The following is a 26,961-nucleotide window of genomic DNA, read 5'->3' on the forward strand; positions in this document are numbered from 1 at the left end:
TTCATCAAACCAAAGATTTCAGTAAGACTGACCAGTTTGTATCTTCCTCACCTAACATATTAGCCAAGTCAGTCTCTAAAGGTACACTGGTCAAATGATTAACCAATTGCATCTCTTTGGTCTGTAGTAAAAGAGGCTTGTCCTTGCCTTAAGCCTCTTAGAGTGCATTCCAAGGTCTGTGGCTGTATCCTCAGCTTTTTGGTCAAGAACTTCCATACATGATATTTGTGCAACTGCCACTTGTTCCAGTGCTCATACCATTATTGCTTATTGCAAATTGAATTTGGTTTCTAGGAATAGAACTGTCTTTGGCTCTGCAGTATTCTGAAATACCCTTCCATGAGGACCGACCAAGGTTCATATAGCTGGAGAGACTGTCCCATCAGTTGAGGAATGAATGAAATTGACATCCGATAAAAAAATACGTTACATTTGTGTTGTCCCTTTTCATTCCTTCTCAACTTTTCACCCTCCTAACCCTCTTCCCTATGCTCCTGGAGAGGCCTAATGATATCACTTTGGGAACTGCTGTTCCTTGTCTGAGCTCCAGTTTTTTCTTATTCTTTATCGTTTTAAGTTCTCTTAACATTTTATCAATTATCTTCTATAGACAGCAAACTTGATCTGAGGTATGTTAGGCTGATGGGGCATTGTGGGTAAAGGAAGGAGCTCGAGAGTCTGGATTTGAGGATCTGGAAGAAGACACCGAGTCTGATCTGAGTCTGATCCAAGACCCATCAGTTGAAGAAGAATGAAAATGGACAATACAGATGTAACTTTATAGTGAGTACATAACTTTTTTTATATTTTATGTCAACTGGGAGGAGTAAATGTGACTATGAGAGGTAGATACCTTAAAGATGAGTAGAACAAGTATTTAGTGTGACTACATCCCAGTTATAGCCATAATATGTGCTCCATTTGTCAATCTTTTGTGCTAAAACATTAGGGACTCTTTTATCTTTCTTCAGTATACCCTTAAAACCAGATACGCAAGATGCTCCAACAGGGTACAATGGCCTTTGTTTCTTCCCAGTCAGATGTCCCTTAGCACTCAAAAAAGAAGCTCAAAAAATCAAAATGTGAAGCTTTTGTTGTCTAGTCAGACATGGACATCTTTGCTGTGGTATTTGGTGAGCCCTTCTCCACCCAGTTTTTTCTGCTGCTCCCACTGGAGCCTGATGAGGGGCAGCACCTTGTTATATCCTGCTTTTCTAATCCCTCAAATTTTGGTCTGCAAAGAAGTTCCAGGTGCCCTGATTGAAGTACAGCAAGGGGTCAGATACTCACTATTATTATTATCAAGCTGCTGATCATAGGAAAAAGAAGCAAAAGACAAAACATTATTCATGTTCTACTCCTACTGTTATTAGGGATTCTCAGAATAAATGGTATGATTTCTTCCTGTGGCTTTTTAAGGCAACTATGTCCCTAAAGCCTCCTTAATTTTTCTGTAGAGTTTTTCATCTCCCTCCCCTCATATTAAGATTCTTCTGAAGAAGAAAAAATTTCAAATTGTGATGTGCATTCTTTAGCTTTTTCCTCTCAGATTCATTCACTGGTTGTAATTGAATTGGAAGACAAATATGCTATGTTCCCGGACTCCACTTTAGAGGAACTTTACTTTGGAGACACTGTGTTAAAGATGATGCAGCATTTCCGTTGGGAAGGAAAGCAAGTTTCTGATGTGTTATGTATAGGAATCCCCAACCTTCTACTGTATCTCTGGTATTAGAAGCTTTGCAGTATTCTTTTCCTATAGCTTCCATAATACAGTAATCTCAACCTCCATTACCTAAAACAGGCTTTACAAAGTTCCAGGCACACACATCCCTGTATAAACATTTTTCTTTAGACCTTGATTTCTCTGGAATCTGACAAACACCATGTATTATGGGGGACATGAGTAAATTACTGATTGTCATGCCTAATCAGACAATAAAACGTCTTTAACTTTGCTGGGTTCCACTACCTAGGTAGCTAGGCACTGTATCTGATGCAGTTGTGATACTACTGATACATCTTCCAGATGTGCATCTACAAGGTCTGACTTAAGGAGATACTCATGTCTGAGACTATAATTTCTTCCTGAAGATGTCCTAGAGACTGCTGTACCTACCAGAAGTAAGCCCAAAACAGATCTCACTGGTGGAATCCTAACCGTAACAGGGTATCTAACAAAAGGAAAAAAATCATGGCCAAAGTCAGAAGGAGCAACTCTTGTAATGACTCCAGCTCACACAGAAGACTGAGTACTAACTAAATGCAACAAGGCCATTTATGAGGTCAAGTTAGCCACTCAGGCTAAAGCCGATCACAAGGCTTTCTATAACTATGTCCAAAACCTTAAAAGTAAAACACAGCAGAGTGCTGAATGGGTGGTAAATAGTACTACCTTTACCAAGCAGTGTGACATGTGAATCTACTGGCTGACAAATTAAACTCTAACTTCACCTACACTCCCCATGCCTATGCTTGTCAATGAAACGTCTCTAAACCAGTCAGTAAACCTGCATGCTTTCTTTTCCAGGGCTCAGTATAAAAGTGAAAGAATTTTACATTCTTTACATGTTCATTGGCAGTTAACATTTAGTAAGAGTAACACTCTACTCTGAAATAGAAATGGCATTTATATGTTAGTCATATAGTACTTAGATGTGGCATTTTAACTTCAGGAGTAGGGATAGTTGGTGTGGAACTTGGTTGGCTAGCAATGTTACTTCATCTGTCTTAGTATCAGCTATCAAGCATTTAGATCCCAAGTTAAACAATTTGCTGATACATCTAAGCAGTCACACTTTCTAGGTGAAAACAACATAAATGGATTGAAAGACTTTCCGGTTTCTGATTACTGAAAACTCTTAAAAAGTCACTGGTTCAGTCAGGGTATTTAAGTATTGTGCATGTCTGTGCTTAAACTAAAGCTTTGGCATCTTGGCTGAATACCTCATCTATAAGAATAAAAATTAAGAAATGTTGTGTTGGTTGATCCTTCACTGGGAGTTAAGTTACTAGTTGTGCCTAGAAAGGGGAATAAATCATTTATTTCCATCTGGTTAGAAAGGACCTAGAAAAATGCCAGTGTGGAAAAAATATGCATCTCGGGTGTGTGTGTCTGTGTGTTTGAGTGTGTGACATTAGACAGACTAGCAAATTTTAAATTCTTGTTTTCCTTATCTGTATTTAACCAATTTCCCTTCACATCTCTCATACTCTGATCTATTTTCTCATTAAGTGTCACAGCGCATGTGAGTTGATTTTTTCCCACACTGGCATTATACCAATTTGAAATAAATGGTGTACTTCCCCTTTTTAGACAGAGGTCGATGTGTTAGCACTTTATCTAACATGAGTAACTCGGCAATAACTCCCAAAGAATGGCATTTGCTAGCTGAAAAACTTGAGTAATTGCAGAACCTCTGCCATCCCAGTGAATGGTATTGCATCATATCTGTGTTCTAGTGTCTTTGCTTTTAACCCAGATACATGAAGTTTTAAAAAAATGGGTGCATTTTAACAGCACTGTTTGGTGGATATCCACATGATAAATAGGATAGATTATTGGAGATAAAAACATTAGAAAGAGAAGAAAACTGAACTTAGTAGTTTCCGTATTGAGTTTGGCAAGTGATTTGGCCTTTCATTTTTGGAAATATGGATTGAGCAAGTTGAATTTCATTGAAGAGTAATATAACACAAACTGCAGATAGTTTCAGTTTGTCATTTTGAGAACCTTCTATATTTCGTGGCTAATAGTTCCATTTATTTGAGTCACTACAAAGTACTTGGCTCCAATGTTAAGTAAGTGTTAACTTCAAGAAACTATTGCCTTTCTGATAAAACCTTTTACCACAGTGGTACTTTGGAATAGAATAGAGAGTTCTGTTGAAACTGTTATAATAGATGGCTTTGTCATGTTGTCTTCTTGTTTTGTTTATTCAGTTGACAAAAATTCCACTGATAGTTTAATCACGTTACATTTTCCCCTTTTTGACTATTGCATGTGATATTGTCTTTATCATGTTTGTAATTTATTTTAAAAATGCTTAGACTGTTAAGCACTTTAATAACTTTGAATTTTGCACCATGATTTGTCTCAAATTAGGGCAGTGCAAATATGTTACTACCAACCATATCAAAACAAAACGTCTTTGAGAGGTACTTCTGAAATAGCCCATTCATTGCCTACCTTGTTTTTCACTGTGATTATGGGTCTTTCTACCCATGTATGTACATACATACATGCATACATACATACAAAATGGACAGTAATACCCTATTAGCTTGTCAATATACCAAAACAGGTATTCCTATAGTAAGTGTGTACAGTATTCTTAAATGTATCTAAACTAGTGCTTGCTTGAATGTTCCATACATCAAGTACTATCTCAGAAAACCAATGAATACACCTCTAATTCCTATAAAATCTGCTACATAGGTTTTCTGATAATTCTCTTACTACTTTTTGATAACCCCAAACATTCCCTGAGGCAGTTGTCTGTAAATGCCCTATGCACCTCAATAAGGTCTTATTTAAATTTCTCAGACACTGTAGAATTTCAGATGTTTATAGTGTTTCATAGCAACTTAAATTTTCACATCCATGGATGCTTTTGGTATATTACCATTGCACTCTTTCCAATTTACTAATGCTTGTTTTCTTATATGGTTTCCATATTGTTATTCCATACTCAAGTGTGGGTCTAATGTAACTAACAATAATTTCATAATTTCTGAGTTCCTAGACTTTATACAACCTGTAGTTCTATAACTATTAACTAATTGGTTGATTTGATTAGAAAAACTCAAAGCTGGATCTGCCTGTATACCAAAATCCTTAAATGAATCTACAGTTTCAGTCACTGCGTGCTGTATTAAATATTCACCTTTCAGTCTGTCTCCCAAATCTCATATGCTTAGTTTTTGATGTATTTATCGGCATGTTATTCTCTTGTGCCGAAATGTTCAATTTAGGGCATGTTTGCCAAAGAACTTGACTGTAACATGTAATCAGTTTACCAATTTTCAAGTCATCTTCATACATACTGTAGAACACCTCGGATGAAAAAGATCTGAAAGATGCAATCTAAACAATTAAGGGGCGAAAGACAAGGCCCTGTTATTTCAGTAGTCCAATTTCTGTATGATACTTGCTATTTCCTGTTTGTAAGCACCATACAGCTATCCATCTTATCAAGGGTACATCGATACATTAGTACCTTCTAATTTATTGATCAGTGTTTTGTGTATGACCCTATCAAATTCGTGTTTATATAAATTACAGCACAATTTTTTATTTATCCGTGTTGTTATGTTATAGGACATCATGCTACAGGTAGTTGTAGATCTACTTTCAATATATGCATACATGCTGATATATGGATTCAGGCCCCAACCTGTCCATTTTTGACTATAACTTATCCAAAGTAAGGTTCTCCTTTATTTTTCCACAACATTAAAGTAAACTTATGGGTCTGTATGACTCTGGGTTTGTCCTCATCCCTTTTCCCTTAAAGATAGGTTTAACAAATGCACATATGTCTTCAATCTTGAGGAATCCCCATATTTAAATGACATAGTGAATAACACAATATGGTACTGTAAGTTCATGCCAGCATGTTCTTGGGTCGTTATTACTAATGCGGTCCCCTCTATGTGCTTTGTTTGATCGTTTTTTTTTTTTCAATGTAATCTCATTTAATTTCAGATACTGAAGTTACATGTATGTTGCGAGGAAAATTTGTCACCCCTTTATGGAATTAAACTGCTTTGCATAAGATTTTGCAAATGTATCTGTAATCTGTCGTGTCTGAGTATAAATTTTAAAATCTACACAGTTTGTTAATTTGTATGTATTTACTTATAAAATTGTTTCCTATTATGCTCAATATGTTTATCTACATTTTCTTTAAATTTGTCTTGATCTTGTCTCACACTGTTTAGTTTGTCTAACTTGTTTATTTCAGTTTTCAAAGTTATAGTTCAACCTGTTTTCCGTTTCTCATATTTTTTGTTTCTCACCTTAATTAAGTGTCTTGTTCTTAATGGAAGTATAGCCTCCTGACACTATGTGCCTAGATCCTGATGTTAAATATATATATATATATATATATATATATATATACATATATATATATATATATATTTTTACATTTAAACAATTTCTATTTCAAAACTTATCATGTTCCTTCTGCAATTTTCCCAATGTGTAATTTGTTATAGATTTGTTATTTTCTTTCAGTTTGGAGACGGAACCAAGGCCCTTGAGGAAAGCTTTTAGTCTAGGTGCTTGAAATGCCAGTGTGGGCGGGGATAGAGTAAGCACACCTCCCATCTTTTTCTGGATAAAATTTTTAGGACTCTCTCTTAAGGATTTTTGTTCTTGAATTTTTGGATGTGGTAGGTATTAGGATATGTTCATTTTCTAGGTTGCTCAAGACCACTGTAAGTATACTAGCTGTACTAAAGTCTAGATTGAAAGGCCTTCTGCTCATCTGAAGCCTAGGTTTGTTCAGTGGTGAGGGATTAGAAGCATAGGTGTGGAAAATGAAAAGTAGTAATATGAAGGGAGAACAAAGGAATGGAATATCTTCTCAATTGGATCTTAGGCTTGCAGAAAATGCTTTCACTTGTGTTTGCAGCATGATCACTTTTGTGCTTATAAATTTACTACACTGTATTCGACCAATTAAGCATTTGATTAATAACAACATTTTTTTGCTTTATTACAGAAATATGATGGGCATCTTCCAATTGAAATAAAGGCTGTTTCTGAGGGAAGTGTTATTCCCAGAGGAAATGTGCTCTTCACAGTAGAAAGCACTGACCCTGAGTGTTACTGGCTTACCAACTGGGTTGAGGTGCGTAAAACTTTTCTATTTTACTTTTGTTTTATTTAGTATATTTCTTATCCAGACTGATAAATGAGTCCATTTCACCCACAACCTGGAAAGACGGTGTTTGCTTATACGTTACAGCAGAGTAGCTGTAAATTGGAAAATAACCAAATCAAATACAAAAAAGCATGAATGTGTCATCTTAAGAGTATACACAGTAATTCTGAGTACAGTAAAAATTAAAAACATATGAGTTTGAAAAATTATATTCAGTATGATAATGTCAGGCTGTACACTACACAGAAAAAAACATGGATTAAAACTGTACATATTTACAGTAAGTGAGCATATGTCAAACTTGTATTGCTATTTGTTTGTATAAGACTGGTGATTTATGTCATTGTTGGATGTGTAAAGCACAGACGTGGCATTTTTTGTAAGTATTCATGTTCATTCATGTTCATTGTGTTGGCCTTCATCACAGTTACTGCTTTTAAGATTGTGTACAAGCCAGTAAGCCAGTGAATGTGTTTCTTTATCGTGTAGAAACGAATATAGAAATGGAGTTGCTCATGTGATTTGCAATTGATGTAAAGATAATATTCAACTTTACTGTAGATGCTGTTTCTTTATTTTTAGCTGGTAGGAGTTAAGAAACCATTTTTCATGTTGAGACAGCCTATATTTGACTAGTAGCTGGTGTAATTCAGGGGCATTAAACATAAAGCAAGACAAGGGAGCATTATGAGGACACACTTGAAATAAATTGAAATTTCACCTGCAGTCTTCTTAGGAAATAACCTGAAATATAAATAGATGTAATATTGTCTGTAGATGATTGCCAGTGTTAGTGTGACACCTCGACCCCATGTGCAAAACTGGGGAAAAAGGAGGTTGTAGGTTGATGGATTTCAAGCTATTTCCAAAGACCAATGACTAAATGTTTTATTTAGTGTCTGTTTGTAATGTGTACTCATATCCTACTTTGCTTACTTTTAGATTCTGTGCTAAAACAGCATTGGGTATAATGACATTATTTAGCAGAAAGGTCTGTGGAATTTCTAGACTGCAGTTCTTGAAAACAGGTCTTTTATACTTGAAAAAAAATATTTTCATTATGTAGCTGTTGTTCACTTGCTCACATGTACTACTGCCGAAACATCCTTAAGATATAGATAAAAATATAAATATATTTGTTTAATAGCCATTTTGTATAACCAATTTTGATACTATCCTCTGATGTCTTATATTCTTTTGTACATTATTTGCTATATAACTAATGTGGAGCTTATGTACATTACTTGCTATATAACAAATGTGGAGCTTTTCTCCCCGGACCTCTACTGAAAATGGACATATATCCAGTTAGACTAGCCTGGTCAACAAATGTAAAATAAAATAAATAAAATAAAAAATATATAATTAACTGCATCTTCAACCTGCAGTCTTCTCAAGAAGCACGTAGTAAAATGTCTACTCCTTTCTACCCATTCTCAAACTCCTGTTCAATCAAGTGTTAACCGTCTTCTATTGCAGCTTTTAAATGCTCCTTCAACATACCTGGTAACCATTTCTGTCTCTAGGCTTTTGATTGTTTCTCCATGCCTTTTTCAGTTGATTTATGCAGTAATGAGAAAGAAGTGTGCTTTTGGGTTATGCCACTTTGGTTCCCGCTGACCATCCTCCAGAGTGTACTGTGCCTGTTCTGTACTCAAGGTAGCCCGGTGACATTGAAGGCCTGTGGCCTGTACTGGACAGCACTTGTGTCATTATTTAGAAATCACGACATTTTCCTTTTCTTTGGCTGCCTGACCATGGGAGGCTTATAATGGCTGCCTTTCAGAGACTGGATCAAATGTCTGAGCACACTGTTTGAGAAAACTGTAGATGCTCATATGTGTGATTGTTGCAGTATTATTCCTTGCTCATGTGTTTTTGCCAAAGCCATATGTTTGACCTTCCAGTCTGACTTGCAGAGCTTTTGCACATTTCCCCAATTTACATATTTCATGCTTACCTGATGTAAGCTGCTTGTTGTACTATCACTCAGTATGCCATGAAGAAGTGATTGGTAGTCAGCCCAATATCTATTATGTCCCTCCCAGACATCTTCCAGAGACAGATTAGCACCTAGTTTGGCAACTTGTAATCGGTTTTAAATTGTTAATATTGTTACCTCTATACGAGTACTTTCACTTGGTTTGACTAGAAAAGATTTGTATTCTTGGAAATTGCCTTTTTCTAAATTTTCTGTGGTCCATGACATTCTTGGAAAAGTATCCCTAAAAGTGTGCATGTACAGAAGATTAATTCTTCTATCAGATTTACTCTCACATTTTCTGTTTTGCTTTGGTGAGAACAGCAGATTTCCTTTCATAAGCACTGTGCTATAATCACGGCTGCACAGGCAAAAACACACTCTCCAAAGCCAAGAACACAGCATCCATGGGACCTGACAATATCCCAGGCTGTGTTCTGCACGAACTACAGAATGAACTGGCACCCTACCTAAGTACCATGTTCAATCGTAGCCTCACCTCAGGCTTTGTACCCACTGAATGGCACACCACGACAGTTATCCCACTCCACAAAGGGGGAGCCACGACGGACCCCGGGAACTACCGCCCCATTAGCGTGACGAACCTGATCTGCAAGGCCATGGAACGTATCATCATGGAACTCATAAACAAGGTAATCTCCAAACTCTGGACCCTACTCAGTTTGGATTTGTAAAAGGCAGATCATGTCTCCTAAACTTGATTGACTTCTTTGAAGCAGTTACCAAAGCCATAGATGATGGTAAAATGGTTCACACAGCTTATCTAGATCTCGCCAAGGCTTTCGACACCATCCCCCACTCTGGCATTATAGAAAAGCTCACTAAACTAGGTATAAATCCCTATGTCACAAGATGGGTTGCCAACTGGCTCACGGACAGAACCCACACTGTGAAAGTAGCGGATTCCAAATCCAACCAGTGACAAGTGGAGTACCACAGGGTTCAGTCCTGGGTCCTCTCCTGTTTGGTATTTACTTCTCTGAAGTGCAGGCCAACACAGAAGGTCTGTGGCTAACAAAGTCTGCAGATGACTGCAAACTAGGAGCCATAATCGAAACTCTTAACGATGTGGACAAACTATAAAAGGGCCTCACTGAGACAGATACCTGCTGTCAAAGCCATGGCCTGAAGCTCAATGCCAAAAAGTGTATTGTCATCCCCTTTGGTAAAACCTCTGTACCCATGAACTACCACATAGCTGGCAGTCTACTTAATGCCGAAAATGTGATGAGACCTTGGGGCACAAGTGGACAGTAGCCTCTCCTTTGATAATCACATTGCCACAATGGTCAGGAAATCCTTCTACGTGGCTCATCTCATCACAAAAAGATTCTCATCCAGAAAAAAAGAGGTCATTGTTCCCCTCTACTCATCACTCATTAAACCCATTATAGAGTACAACACCCCTTTTGGTATGTACCTCACAAGACATCTACAACAACTGGAAAGACCACAGAAATACCTCACAAAGAGGATTTACTGGCCTCAGACAGATGCCCTATGCAGACCGTCTCAAAAAACTACAGCTTTACTCCATCGCATATCGCCTACTCAGGGGCGATCTCTGCCTAACATACAAAGCTATGTCAAACCCAGAGCTGTTGGACATGTTCCACTTAAAGAAATCCCAATCCCTCCAAGCAACATGCTCTAGGGACCTTAACCTTGTTACCACAATAAACAGAACATGCTGGAGGGATAGATTCCTGTCCCAGAGACTTCCCATACTCTGGAACAGACTACCTATCTATGTCAAACAGAGCTCCTCATTAGCACTCTTCAAGAAAAATCATGATGCTTGGATGGGAAATGGGAAATTCACCCCGCGGATCACTTCTGTGGCTCTGCTCGACAGGGGCATAGGAAAAAAATTTTCTTGGGTGGCGAAAGCCAGGGTACATTTTTTGGCTAGGCTTGTAAGGGCCCTAGGGCCAATAGCCTAGTACCTACCTATGAACCTAAGAAACCTGGGGCAGCAGCAGGAGCAGCAGTACTGCCCCCTTCAACATGTTATACCATTTACTCCAGCTGTCAGGAAAGAATTTTCAGTTTAGTCCATAGTGGAGGAGTTCAGTCAAGGCAAAGTCATTGTTCTCTCCCACGGGGAAAGAAACCCTCACCAGTAATATATTGAATCTCTTGGAGATCACATTTAGAACACTTTATAGTGAACAAAAACTGGAACCAGTGCATCAGTATAAAGGTGATTGTGATTCCTTTTGGCATGGTAAGTCTTACCCCTTCCTGTTGGAACTAATGCTACGGATCCCAAGAGTCATTGCAGGCAGTACCGCAGTTATGTAGCATATAAGCACGGAGGTACTCACGTTTATCATCTGTGCTAGCTACTTCTAATAGTTTGGCACCTGGCATTAGTCAATCTGCATCACATTAACCATAAATGTAACTGAAGGCAAGCTAAGCATGTTCAACGCCAAGAGCTGTTTGTGAAAATTGAACCCAGGTCTGTTTATGTCGGTGTCAACAGGTGGAGCTGCTTTTTGGAAACTTTTTTTTTTTTTTTTTTTTTAACCAGCAACCAGCCTCACTCTCCAGGTTCCCTAGGCCAGAGGCATGGACAATGGACACATTTATCACAGCCTATCATGGTGATCTTCTCCATACCTGTACACCATTGCTGTTGTGACCAAGCGTTTTGTAAAAGATAAAGATTGGGAGAGCTAAAGACTTACTTGTGGCTCCACTCTGGCTCAGGCAACTATGGCTTTCCCTACTAATTAGATTGCTGAAAATGGGCCTCTCCTGCTTCTGGATTACTTCATGGTGCTGACTGAAGACAAGAGAGCACTGGAGCACCCCAACCTCAGACTAGCTGCGTGGATCCTGTTTGCCTGATCTCTCCCAAGGGTAGACTCTGAGGTGGTGATTAGTATCTTGCAGGAAATCAAAGACTAAACACAAAATAATCTTATTTGTCCAAGTTTAAGTTGTTATGTTTTGGTATACACCTGAGGCATACTTCACAAGGAATACAGAAAGCTGTAGAGCCTGTAACATTTGGCAGAAATCCTCTCCGATGGCTTTTTCATTTTCCATCAATTTGCACCTCTACCATTATAGAGTGCCTTCCCATGGATTTACCCTCATTGACCTGTTACTTGGTAGAATAATTTCTGAAGGGCTTACTATATACAGCACTGCATAGGAAGCTGGTACCTCCTCTTTGGAACCCCAACTCTGTCACCCAAATCCCCAATACTGCCTCCCTTTGAGCCCACTGTATCTTTTCTCTTGTTCCTTCCGTCCTGGAAGAATTTTCTTGATGTCTGTAGCTTAATCAGAGAGAATCAATGTTTAAAGACCTCGTGCAGAGAAATGTGTAAGATTTTCCTTAAAGATAGATCAAGTCTTGGAACCCATCCCTCCCTTGTACAAGAAGTGAAATGTTAAATTTGCACTCAGTCAGGCTATTCAGCTGCCTGCATTTTTTTGTCTAGCCCTAAGAATAATGGGTAAAGGATCTTTCATCTTTGGATATCTGTAGGCAGCTGACATATTAAATTGCCGATATAAAAGATGCTAAACCTATAAATTGGTTGGTTGCCCCCTTTTATTCCAGGCAAAGTGGATCAAATGGTTTTGAAGAATACCCTTTACAAGTGTTTGGCAAACTGTAGTGTTTTTGGTGTAGTTCCAACAAGCCATTGGGGCAATTGGTCATGGTGCAGTCTATTAGACCAGCAGTCACTAGCACTGTGTTCAAAAATGTCAGCTCAGGGCATTTGTGAGGCAGCTAGTTGAACATTAGACCATACATTTTCTAAATATTACAGACCAGACATCCCTTCCCAAGAGAAGTAAGAGTTGTACCTCTACCATTCTGCAGGGTATGATTTAACCTCCTGGCAAGAATGCCATAATGTAGTATTTTACTACTTTTCTATGTTTAAGAAATAGCACTGGGAATTCATATGATGAACACAGTACAATTATATTAGCAACTCACCAAAAGTATTTGGTCTTCAAAAGAAGCTCTCAGTTTAATGATATCAAACTACTACTGTATGCTCTTCTACCTCTTCAGCCAGCACTTACTACTATTTATTTTCCTCTCTCATGTCCTTTTATATCATTCTCATCTTTCTAATAATAAACTCTCTCTTCATGTCATTAATTTTGCATCCTGCTCATAACTCCTCATCTTATTCTGTTCCTCTGTCTATTTTGGCAGCAGAACACACTATTATTGCTCACCTCCATATATTAGAAATGTAGTCAGTATTTTGAATAGCTGTGTATTAGTTTACTTGACATAGGCTATCCACTTCTGCTGTGCATCCTGCTACCTGGAGTACATATTGTTTTCGTCTGTAAATGTATTTTTATCTATTTGTGTTTTTATTTGTTGCTGGGCTTTTCTCACCTTGTATTCAATTACTTGGCAGATACTGTAAACTGTTTGTGTCTTTTTGTGGAGCCTTTCTTTCCATCTCATTGCAAAATATATAATCCATTGCTGGGCTTTTCTCCCCTTGCATATAATTGCTCATCAACTACTCTTTAAATGTTTTTGAATCTGATGTGGAGCTTTTCTCCCCAGGCCTCCACTGAAAATGGCCCATTGGCTCAGAAGGACTTTCTAGTTATCAAAGGATGGATAGGTAGATAGATGGATGGATGGATAGATAAATGTCCTAGTGGAAGACTAACCTTGGCAATCAGGGCTTTAAACTGCCAATTTCATATGTTAAAATATCAACAGCATATTATTGGACTGCTTAAACAGAAAATGATGATGATTTCTGACTTCTGCTGAACAAGTTGGAAAACATACTTTGCAATGTGGTTTTGATTCGTTAGAGGCCTCTTGCAGGGCTGCTGTTACTGGGTCTGTACTTAGAAGGCATGCTTGGCTTAAGGAGCAATCTCTGCCTGATCATGTTAAAGCAAAATTGTTGGATGCTCCTTTAAAATCAGGACCGCCTGTTTATCAGTAAGGCTGAAGAAGTTCTAAAAAAGATGGAAGATAAAGCTAAATCTATGCAAACTGCACAAGATTTCTTACAAGTGCAACCTCCAAGATTTAGTAGGCACTGGCCTACTAAGAATTGATCCTTTCCAGTTCCTTCCAGATCCTCTCAAGCCAAACCCAGACACACTAAAAGCACCAGGTTTCAGTCCCAAGGGACTCTCAGAACTAAGCAATGGGGGGGGGGGCTCCACTTCCAAATCTGGAAATAACAAGACACCCCCCTATGATAAACAGTCTCAATGACTTTCCTTTAAAATTACCAAGCACTTAGCTTTTAGCCGCCCCTTTGGGAGGAAAGATTGCTCTTCATGCGCAAAACTGGGAACTCATAACCCAGGACAAATGGGTTTTAAATGTAGTGTCCCAGGATTACAGATTTCATTTCCACATGTTGCCAAGACCAAACGGGTGGCCAGACCTGCTCCCAAAGCCATGGGCAGAGGCTCAGAAACAAGTACTTTCCCTCTTAAACATGGGGGCTATTCAACCTGTACCAGAAGAGGAACAGGGACGAGGTTTCTATTCCAGGCTTTTCCTGGTACCCAGAAAAGACAAATCATGGCGTCCAATTCTGGACCTGTCTACTCTAAACACCTTTCTGGACATTCCAAAATTCAAGATGCTGACTCTTCACCAGTTACTTCCTATGCTAGGCAAAGATGCCTGGTTGGCAGCTCTAGATTTAAAAGAAGCTTACCTGCATATCCCAATCAGGGAATCTTGCAGAAGATACCTACGCTTCAAAGTAGGCTACTTGCATTATCAGTTCTCTGCACTGCCCTTTGGCTTGTCTACTTCACCCAGGGTATTCACAAAGTGCCTGGCTCCAGTAATTGCATTTTTCAGGCAAAGAAATATTCAAATATATCCATACCTGCAAGATTGTCTAATTTAGGCAGAAAACTAGGCCATACTTCTAAATCACCTGGCGTTTGTCAAAAGGGTTCTAACTTGTCTAGGGTACACCATAAACGAAAAGAAATCACAAGTGGTACCTACCTCTCACAGATTACATTCCTGGGTGAATATGAAAGCTTCTGCCCATCTGGCTTTCCTCACCAGAAAAGCAATTTCATTTGGTGACTTTACTCACAAACAAGGCCAAAATAACCCTTCTCTATGCCTGACTGCAACTGCAAGCCTTGGTGTTCATGGCCCTTGCTTCTTCTCTTCTCCTAATTCCATATGCAAGACTGAATAACAGTGGTACTCAGAAAAACTCATTGAGTCAATTGAGTCAACATTGTCACAGCCTGGAAACAATGACTCCTGCCTGCCTGTGGGCCTATGCCTGTTCCTATGGGCGGCCTGGACTGCCCTTCCACCCTGCTCCAAGGGACTGCCCCACACACTACCCCTGCACACACCACCCTGGGGGCTGAAGATCAGGGAAGTTGCAGGAAGTGCAAATGAAAAAACCTCAGCACCCTATATAACATTTGATATAAATATGTATGGCCTGAAATGCTCTTTCAGCTTTCAAGGACTACATTCATCCAGGACTCATTAAATCTCACTAAAAGACAACCATCAAAACAAAAATTCCCCAGCTTCCCAACATTCAACCTTGCCTGTTGGCTGATCACCTTTCCACACACAAGATGTCTTCATAAAGGCACCTGATTCTTGGACACCTTCCTTGCTGTCTCAGCAGGAGAAGAAAATCTTTTCTCATCCCTCATGGATTGAAAGAACCTTGCAGCAGCTGATCCTTGGTCCCCGTAGCAGCATTCCGGCACAAAGACTGGATGGATTGTGTCATCTAAGCAAGCTAAGAGGGCCTGAGCTTTTTGAAATCTTTTAATATGACAAATGGTGCCTGGAAGCCAGTCTTTAAAGGAGTCTTACAGAAGCACCCCGGCAGCCTCAGATTTTACTATACTTAGCTTATACTTAAATGAAATGCCTGTCTTTTTCCTAAATCCATGCTTCAGCTATTTCAGCTCCCTTTTCACTAAGCTCCCTTTACCTCCTTTCAAGCCAGCTGCTACTGCAGACTTAAACTTTCTTGGGAAAACAGCCTTCCTTTTAGCAATCACTTCAGCTAGAAGGATATCTGAATTACAGGCCCTTATGGCAGTGAGCCTTTCATCATCTTTCATGCGGACAGGGTATCTCTGAGGACCAATCCATCCTTCATGCCTAAGGTGGTTTCCATTGTGGCTCTTAACCAATACATTAATTTGCCAACCTTCTACCCCAATCCACAGAACAAAGGGGAACGGATTCTGCATTCCTTGGACGTGCACAGACAACTTAGATTCTACTTGGACAGAACTAAATTTCGAAGAAAATCTGAACAATTGCTAGTGGCATTTGCTGCTGGGGCAGATGGGAAGGCTATTTCTAAACAAACCATTTCTAAACTGATAAGCCATTGCATTCATTTCTCCAATAAGCACCATATCTGTCCTGCTTCCCTGATTGTTTTCTGAGTCCTTCCTTGTGGGTGTAGCCACGCTCAGTTCGCTCTCGCTGCACTTGGACTCACTTCGCTCTCCTACCCTACCCCATTCCCACCCACCCCATGTCAGTTTTCTTTATACCTATCTATCCCTCTTCTTCCTGTACAACTTGCAAATAAAACTTCAATTCCTTCCCACTTCCACTCCCACCAATCTATCCCTGGTAAGCCTATTATCATAAATTCCTCTACATCATATTCTCCTCCCACTTACTTCCTACCTAATACACCCATTCCCCTAACATGCAGTATCTACTGCTACCATCTATACTACTCCTTTCACTCTCAATCAGTACCTCCTATCATATACACCTCCCTAACCCATACCTATGCTCCCCATACATCTACTTCATCTCTCTATATCTCTCCTAACCTCTTTAATATCCCTACCTCAAGTTTACATAAACGTTCCTTTCTACAAATTCTCAAACCTTCACAGAAGGCAAAATCAAAACTACTCAAATTCCACTTCAACCCCACAGCACACCTTCCTCTCATTACCAATCTACTACGTGATGGTGACATCCATCCTAACCCTGGCCCCTCCTCTTCTCTCCCACCAAAACCTCCCCTTCACTGTCCTCTCTGGACTCTTCTAAGACTAACCAACCTCAGTCACAAAAACCCTCTCCATCCAAATACTTAACTATATACTCCCTTAACATCCAGAGCCTAAGAAATAAGATCACTGAAGTTCACTCATGGATAGCTCATAATACCCCCGACATCCTTTCCCTATCTGCAACTTGGCTTAAACCTCATATCTCAAACAATGAAATTCTTCCCCATGGCTATAACATTTTCCATTCTGATATACCAACCCCAAAAAAAAGGGGGTGGCGTAGCCATCCTTTACTTTACTCTAATCCCTGCCGAGCTCATAATCCTTAACTGCCATCTCAATGCTCACATAAAACTTGCAATAGCTGCCACCTACATACCGCCTGGTAACAATCTACCTATTCTTGAAAATATCCTATCCTGGTTTTCTGACAATGTACCTTATGAGACCCTTATACTCGGCGATGTCAACATAGACTGGTCTAAACTCTCCACTGTCTCTCCCCAACATAGTATCCACCTACATGGCTTCCACCAACTTATCTCTTCCCCCACTCACTTCCCCAAGAACTCCACCTCTAGCTCCACCATAGACTGAATCCTCACTAGTGCCTCCCACCACTGTCACAGTCCATCCTCCCTACCCGATTCTCTCAGTGACCATCTCCCTACCTCTATCTTAAGGCAAAACTCCCATACCACTATACCCCATCTAATCAAAGACTGTCAAAAACTATCTAGTTTCAATGTATCCCAGTTCAACTCCATCCTCCAAAGTATAGAGTGGTCATTCTTTGACAGCTCCCCCTGAACGATGCAGTAACTACTTTCAATAACATCTTCTCGAGTACATTAGGCTCCCTAGCACCCTCCAGGAAGAACAGAGTTAAATCTAAACATGCCTCATGGCTTACCAAAGAAACAAATTCCCTTATGAAACCAAAGAGATAGTACTTGGAAAGCCTGGACTAAATCACAACAGCCACCTCTCCTCATAAAATATAGACAGCTGAGAAAACTAGCCAAAAAACAAATTATAAATGACAAAAAGACATACTACACCTCCTCTCAGCTCAACAACAAATCAAACCCACACAAATATGGGTCAACTATTGACAACATCCTATATCCTGGGAGGCGCACCACTCCCTCCCCCTACCCTAACACATCCTCTGAGGAAACGGCTACCCTCCTAAATAAACACCTTATTTCCTCCATCCAACATCTTGTAACCACCAATTCTAACTCTACTGCTATACCCAACCCTCCAAATACCCAAAACACACCTTTATTCTCCTATGTTCCCATAGCTTATGTCAAGTTTCTACTGCACAAGCTCAAACCATGGTCTCCTTCCACAGACAACCTTCCTCCCTCCTTTCTGAAACTCACTGCTAACTCAATTGCCTATCCCATAACCATACTAATAAATAGATATTCTCGAATCTACTGTCCATACTCTGTGGAAATCTTTCTATACAATCCCCCTGCACAATGGTGGGAATTCCACTGACCCTTCCAACTATCGACCCATCGCTGTTCTATCCCCACTCTCCAAACTGCTAGAAAAATGTATTCACACCCAACTTCTCAAACACCTCCTCAACAACAACTTACCCCTACTCAACACGGCTTTCGTCCCCATCATAGCACTACTAATGCACTCCTCTCCTTCACTCACACAATTGCTGAAGCCTTGGATAGCAACAGACTCATTTCCTGCCTCTTTCTTGACCTTTCCAAAGCTTTTGATACTGTATCTCACCTTATTCTACTAACCAAACTTGCCAAACTTCACCTACCCCCCCCCCCCCACACACACACACACTCAACTGGTTCTCTAGCTACTTATCTGGCAGAGAACAATCTGTCAAATGGCTCTCCTCCTGCTCTCCCTTTCGTCCTATCTCCACTGGGGTACCCCAAGGCTCCATCTTAGGACCCCTGCTATTTAACATCTTCAGTAACGATCTGCACACCTCTTGTAAAGTATCTTCCCTTATTCAGTATGCTGACAACTCCACACACATCTATTTCTAACAACATCCATAATCTACACACCCAAACCCAACAAGCTCAACTAACCACTGAACAATGGCTTTCATACAACCTACTCATTCTAAACCCTAAAAAAAAAATACTCTTACTTTTTTTTTCCCCGCTCTCTCTCTCATCACAAATTCTCCTTTGTCATAACATCTCTCAACAACACTACAATCCTACCAGATAGTCATACCAAGCTACTAGGAGTCATCATTGATGATGAACTAAAATTTAACCTTCACATACTTCAATCTATAAAGAAAACTCACCAAAAACTAGGGCTACTATATCGCAACAAAAAATATCTCACCCCTAACACCAAATTCAGCCTGGGACAATCACTCCTCCTCCCCACCCTCCTCTATGCAGCTCCAGTTCTAACCAACATACAGACCGCCACTATGAATAAACTCCAACAAACCTACCATAAAATTGCCAGATTCATCAGTAACTCCCCATATAACTAACATCACTGCACTGCATTAGCCTCCCTAAACTGGCTTGAACTTCCACAACTATTTCTACTCTATCAATTTCACATGCTTTACTCGATACTCTATAAACTTTCACTGTCCATCTCTTTCTTCCCTTATCTCTCTGTACACTCCTCCTCAGTCCCTTCATACTTCAAATCAACAGCTACTTGATATCTATTATTTATTTATTTTATTTATTTTACATTTGTTGACCGGGCTAGTGTAGCTGGATATATGTCCATTTTCAGTAGAGGCCCGGGGAGAAAAGCTCCAAACACGAATAATGACAAAGTTAACAATGTTCAGAACCAGTAATAATCCCAATACAGAGGTAGTATTGGTCTACTGAACAGATGTAATAATAAATTTGTATATTAAATAATTATAGTAAAAAATAAACTAAACAATTCTACAAAATTTAAACTAAACAATTCTACAAAAAATTAAACTAAACACTTTTTTACAAATCACACTAGAAGGTATGAGCAAGTCTTAGATAAGGGAAATAATATATATGTTATTCTCATATAACAGAGTAGGAGTTGCAAGTAGAATTGAAGGCAAAGGTTACAGGAGTAGGGATAGGGTTAAGAATGTAAAGTGGAAAAAAGATGTCAGTGAGGGTTAGTACATGGACAGAGCCAGTGAGTTTTCAGATGTTCTTTAAGATGTTTTTTAAAAAGAGAAGTAGAAGTGATGGTAGATAATTCAGCAGGAAGCTGATTCCAGAATTTACCTGCAGTGTTTGAGAAAAGTGAATCCCCGGCTTTGTTGTTAGCTTTATTTGATAAAACTAGACGCTTGTTAGCAGAGCGTAGTGTAGGTAGATTAGTATAAGGAGTAAGTAGATTAGTCAGGATAGGGGTGTTGTTAGGGAGGTATAGAATCTTTTGCGTAATAAGCAATTGTTGAAAGAGTATATGGTTTTGCAGTTCTAGCCATCCAAGTTGTTTGAGGTTAAGGCAGTGGTGAGTTTTAAAGGGGGAACTTGTGATGAATCTAGCTATGCTATGATAACATGTGGAGAGTTTAGAGAGGTTGTTTTTGGATAGGTTGGTATATATGACAGAGGCATAGAAAAGGGTGGAAATGAGGTGAATCTACCAACCAAAAAAGTCTGTAGGCAAACCTCTCTACAAACACTCTATTGCCCATGCTTGGAACAAACTTCCCTTCAGCATACGCTCCATCACTCATACCTCTCATTTCAAAAACAAACTAAAAACCTACCTACTCAACTCCAGAACTTGCCCCTGCCACGACCCTACCTAGTTCCCCTCTTCCCTAATGCACCCTTTAAAGCAATGAAAACTCTACCCCCTTCACACATTAGTCACAGTTCTATTAAAAAAAAAAAGGTATAGCATAATAATATTTTTTGTATTGTCTACTTGCGTGTATTTGATACCTCTATGAATGTAACATGAGTTTTATTACTATTCTGTATGAATGTAACCTGAGTTTTATTACTATTCTGTATGAATGTAACCTGAGTTTTATTACTATTCTCTATGAATGTAACCTGAGTTTTATTACTATTCTGCATGAATGTAACCTGAGTTTTATTACTATTCTCTATGAATGTAACCTGAGTTTTATTACTATTCTCTATGAATATAGGTTAATAGGTTATAGGTTAATAGGTTAGTACTAAGCTAACTGCCCTTGCGAGCCATTTTAAGCCTAGCCAATTATCCCTTGTGAAACTCAAACCCTGCACCTTGTGTTTGTAAGGCAAACACCTTAACCATTAGGCCACCCTCCCAACCTGAGTTTTATTACTATTCTCTGTGAATGTAACCTGAGTTTTATTACTATTCTCTGTGAATGTAACCTGAGTTTTATTACTATTCTCTATGAATGTAACCTGAGTTTTATTACTATTCTCTATGAATGTAACCTGAGTTTTATTACTATTCTCTGTGAATGTAACCTGAGTTTTATTACTATTCTCTATGAATGTAACCTGAGTTTTATTACTATTCTCTATGAATGTAACCTGAGTTTTAGTACTATTCTGTATGACTGTAACCTGAGTTTTATTACTATTCTGTATGAATGAAACCTGAGTTTTATTACTATTCTGTATGATTGTAACCTGAGTTTTATTACTATTCTGTATGAATGTAACCTGAGTTTTATTACTATTCTGTATGAATGTAACCTGAGTTTTATTACTATTCTGTATGAATGTAACCTGAGTTTTATTACTATTCTGTATGAATGTAACCTGAGTTTTATTACTATTCTATATGAATGTATCCTGAGTTTTATTACTATTCTGTATGAATGTATCCTGAGTTTTATTACTATTCTGTATGAATGTAACCTGAGTTTTATTACTATTCTCTATGAATGTAACCAGAGTTTTATTACTATTCTGCATGAATGTAACCTGAGTTTTATTACTATTCTCTTTATCAAAATTGATGTTATGTATTTCTGGAGCTTTTCTCCTCGGGTCTCCACTGAAAATGGGCCAAAACCCAGTTGGAACTAACCCAGTTAACAAATGTCAATAAATAAATAAATAAGCACCATGGAAAACCTATCCCTCAGGGGATCAGATCTCACTCCACCAGGGCTGCATCTACTTCTGCAGCCTTTCTCAGAGGTGTTCCTACCAGTGATATTCTAGAAGCTGCTACCTGGAGTTCAGTGCATACTTTCACCAAGCATTATCATTTACCAATTTTCTCTAAATCCAGAGCTGGGTTTGCCACTGCTGTCTTGCAGGGCCTTATAGCTGGTCCTAATGCTGTATAAATCCATCCTCCCAACCATAGCTTTGGGAATCTATCCAAATGTAATGACTGCAACAGTGAAACACGAAGAACATAGTACAGTTGTGTACACTTACCATAAATGTAGATGTTTGTGTGTATTCACTGTTGCAGTCCTGGTTACCCTCCATCCAGCCCCTTGTTTTTCTCTTACTATACCTCTATTTTCTTTTACTATGCTTAAAAGCCTTTTTGGTGTATTTGCTTTTGGTTGAAGGTATATTTGTGTGTGTTTAATTTTATTTGCTAAAACCCTGTCCTACTATATCTCTGTCACCTCCATAACGCTGGTAGTACCACAGACACATGCATTAAGGGTCTCAGTCTTCCTCACCACATAAATAGGACTTGCTAGCATTATAGCAATCTAATCCAGTGCATCTTGTACCTATGTGATAAACTTTCCTTGCATATCAAACAATGAACACCTTAGCCACCTTTAAATGTAGTCTTCACATCTGGATGGGTAACCACAAGTTTGCCCTGTGATATGTAGCATGTCTCTCTTTTCTCAGGACAACTAGTAAATTGGCAGATTTATTAGGCTGCTATTACACTTACTGGTCTTTTGGATTGGTTTGACTAAGCTACACAGTGGTCATTAGCTACACAGTGGTCATTTTAACTGCAGGCTTATTACTAATCCTGTGAACACAGTGACTGATCTATTAAGGTGTTTGAAACAGATATGACTGAGGAGTACGTTGCTCACTCCTTGATAAACTTTTGGATGTAGTCTGATTTTTCTTTCTTGAATTTTGAGTGCTAGCAGGGGGGATTACTGCTAACTAAACCTTGAAGGCAGTGATCCTTTTAATCACCACTCAAGCACAAATTACATAATTTCTTTGTTTTCACTTGAACATTTGACTCATGGAGCCTTTTTTACACAAGCTCTATATTACTGTCGTTTTGTTTGAAGTCTTAGCTTACCAAAGCTTAATTATTTTTTAGGTTCATAGGTTCATACTAGGCTATCTGCCCTAGGGCATTTATAAGCCTAGCCAGAATGTGTTTGGCTTTCGCCATCCATTTTAAATTTATTTTGCTATGCCCTTTTTCGAGGTTAGTATACTGTGCCTCTGTCTAACAGTGACACAGAAGTGATACCCGGGTTAAACCTATTATCTCCCATCCACTCATCAAGATTCCTCTTGAAGAGAGTCAATGAGGGACTCTGCCTAACCTGGACTGGGATTTTATTCCAGAGTGAAGGGAGCCTCTGGGTTATGAATCTGTCCCTCCAGCATGTCCTATTTATTTCAGTGCTGAGGTTCAAGTTTCTCGGCCGTAGCTCGATGGGATTTGGATTTTCTGAGGTGCAGCATGTCCATTAATTCCGTGTTGGACATGGCTTTATATGTCAGGCACAGATCGCCTCTGAACAGGCGGTATGCCACTGAGTAGAGCTGGAGTTTCTTTAACCAGGCAGCATATGGCATCTGTTTGAGCCCTTTGATCCTCTTGGTGAGGTACTTTTGGGGTCTTTCCAGTTGCGGCAGGTGTCTGGTAAGGTACATCCCTAAAGGGGCATTGTACTCAATTATGGACCTGATGAGGGATGAGTAAAGAGGCACAATGATGTCCCCTGATCTAGATGTGAATCCCTTCATGATTAGGTGGGCTATATAAAATGTTTTTCTAACCACTTTGGCCACGTGGTTGTCAAATGAGAGATTGCTGTCAACTTGGGTCCCCAGGTCCCTAATTACTTCTTCTGTACTTAATGGATTACCACCTATGTGGTAATTTGTGGGCACTTTGTTTTTGCCAAAGGCCATGGCTCTGGCACCAGTTGTCTGTTTCTATGAGGCCCTTTTGGAGGATGCTTGTGTCGGCTGGAGAGTCTATTATGGTTCCCAGTTTGCAGTCATCTGCGAACTTGGTCAGCTACAGTCCTTCCGTGTTGGCGTGTACCTCCGAGAAATGTATACCGAACAAGAGAGGTCCCAGGACTGAGCATTGTGGGACACCACTTGTAACTGGTTTGGAGTCTGACATGGCTCCAGCAATTCTAACCATGTGGGTTCTGTCCTTGAGCCAGTTTGCAATCCATCTAGTGACATAGGGGTTTATATTTAAGCTGGTGAGCTTATCTATAATGCCCGAGTGGGGTATTGTATCGAAGGCTTTTGCGAGGTCCAGGTAGGCTGTGTGGTCCACCTACCCCTCGTCAATGGCCTTGTTGACTGTTTCAAAGAAATCAACCAAGTTTAAGAGGCAGGATCTGCCCTTAACAAAGCCAAACTGGGTAGGATCCAGTGTCTGTAGGTCCCCAATATCTTTATTTATAAGGTTCATGATGATCCTTTCCATAGTTTTGCAGACCAAGCTAGTCAGGCTTATGGGGCGATAGTTTCCAGGATCCGTTGAGGCACCACCTTTATGGAGAGGGACCACTGTTGCTGTACGCCACTCTTTGGGCACATATCCTGTAGAAAGGCTGAGATTGAACAGTAGTTTTATGTTTGGGTTTAGCTCTTCTTGGAGTTCATGTAGGACGCAGCCCGGGACACCGTCTGGTCCCATTGATGCTGTGTTTTTTGCTTTGGAGAGGGCAGCTCTTACTTGAGCATCTGAGATGTCAGGGGGGGGCAGCACTCTGCTGGGATAGATATTTGCCCTTTTGGTGGGGGGGGAGAAGTTTGCGCTGAACCTGTCAGCTAGGATGTTGGCAATGTCTGTGGGTTTGGTGTATTTTTTGTCATTTTGGACTAATTCTGAGCATATCTGGGAATTACCACCCAGGTTCCTAACATAACTAAAGAAAGCCTTATGATTATCCTTAGTGTCCTGTGCAATTTTTCTCTCGATGCTGGCCTTGGACAATTTTATGAGTGCCCGTAGTTTTTTGCTAATACTGATCAGTGATGCCTTCCCTTTTTGGGATTTTGCTCTATCATTTAGTAGCTTCCTCCTTCTATTGTATAGATGTTCTTCGTCTTCCATTGCTGCAGTCCTGACTATTGGGTATAGTCCGCGTCCAGTCGGCCCGAATACCAGAGTATAAGGCTGACGTCGGTCAGAGCGCATTAGACTGACGTCAGTACGTCAGGGTACTAATGCGCATGACCAACGTCATATCCTCAGTCTTTTTTGCCGCATGGTCCGATGCAGAAGCAGTTTTGCGAGTGCAGGTTGGCGTACTGAAATACTTCCGAAACCGGAGTTTCAGACCGAAACAGAGTTGGCTAAGTACCCGTAGAACATTTTAGTTTTTCTTGCCTCAGTATTTTACGGATGTCAGAAAAGTGAATAACTGTATTTCTTGTGGGAAACAGATACCTCATAGGGATTATCATACCTTGTGTATACCTTGTTTAGGGCCTGAGCACGACGTTGTTGGTTGCCGCTCTTGTGCTAGGTTTAACAAACGCACTATTAAGAGGAGGTTAGACTGTGCCAGGTTAGTGTTTGGGAAGCGTTGCAATTATAAAATGCCGTCGGATGCTCCGGCCCAAGCCTCCGCGCAAGGATAAAACAGTGAAGCCTAGGGTTGAGGAACCGGCAGTCCCGGACGTCGGTTCTTTAGAAGGCTCAGTGGAGCCGGAGGTTTTGCCAGGAGTGTCTGTGGAGTCCCAGGCAGAAACTATACTCTTACAGGATGTGCCTTCTCAGGAGGTAGGCCAGGCTGAGGGGGCTTCTCAGGTGACTGCTCTTCCCAAGGTAGTTAGGGCCTCTCCTTCTGTTGCCAAAACTTCTTTGAGAGGTAGGCCTTCTACAGCTTCAGTGGGGGCTTCTCCTAGCATTTCGGGTTCTGTACCTAAGAAACATATGCTTAAAATGGCAGAAGATTTGATTACTATGATTAGGGGTTCTATGCCCCGCCTGATAAGAGGCCTAGGGTGGAACCGGAGTTTGATAGTTTTGAACAGTGTTCAGAGGCTTCAGAATCTTCTGTGGAAGATTTACAGGAGTATCCTACTTATTCTGATTCTGATGTGGATGATTCCACTCCTACAGCGTCTCCACCTGAGGATTTCTCATTTTCAGAGACTTTGCATTCCATGAGGGAGCACTTTAAATGGGAAGGCCAGGATTACTCTGACTCCAGGAAAAGGCTTAGGGAGTTCTTGTTTTACCCCAGCATAGGCCTTTAGCTATTCCTCCTGTATTGAATGTGGTGGAAGATGTTTTGCAGAGGCTTCCTGAACCCTGACTCTTTGCCTCCTGCTCCAGTTAAGCCTGATAGGTATTATAGGGTGCCCGGCTCATAAATACTTGTTTAAGAGTCCTAGGGGACCCAGAAACTATTTCTCAAGGGCCTAAGGGTGTAAAGGCTTCTGTGGTTAAAAATCCTGTTCCCACTGATAAAGAGGCAAGGGCTTTGGATAGGTGGGGAAAGAAAGTGTATACTTCTTCCACTCTAGCCATGAGAGCTTTGAATTGTCAGTTTCACATGCTAAAATATCAGAATTATCTCCTTTCACAATTGAAATCTAAGGTGGATGCTTTGGCGGAAGGTATTGAGTGTAAAGAGTTGCTGGATTTGGTTCATGTGTCTGAACAAGTGGGTAAGCATTCTTTGCAATGTGGTTTTGATGCTGTACAGGCCTCCTCGAGGGTGGCTGCTACCAGTTCTGTTCTTCGCAGGCATGCATGGTTGAAGGATCAGAATTTAGCTGAGCATGTTAAGACAAGGATTTTGGATGCTCCTTTACAGTCTGATGTGTTGTTTGGTTCGCCTGTGGAAGCAGTTTTAAAGAAGATGGAGGACAAGGCTAAGTCTATGCAAACTGTTAAAGA

At 40.0% G+C, this 26,961-nt stretch overlaps 1 protein-coding gene across 1 annotated transcript in view; it reads left to right on the forward strand.

The window, feature by feature from the left end:
• The window catches only part of NAMPT (nicotinamide phosphoribosyltransferase), a gene marked incomplete in the record, with an annotated part of 586,193 nt that overhangs the window by 203,388 nt on the left and 355,844 nt on the right, over positions 1-26,961 (forward strand). Inside the window, 1 exon segment of the mRNA XM_044088535.1 lies at positions 6,732-6,860. Within this exon segment, the coding sequence (XP_043944470.1) occupies positions 6,732-6,860 (129 nt within the window).

The sequence above is a fragment of the Protopterus annectens genome, chromosome 11.part0 (genome assembly GCF_019279795.1).
Source record: "Protopterus annectens isolate FY-2018-M chromosome 11.part0, PAN1.0, whole genome shotgun sequence".
Lineage (NCBI taxonomy): Eukaryota > Metazoa > Chordata > Ceratodontiformes > Protopteridae > Protopterus > Protopterus annectens.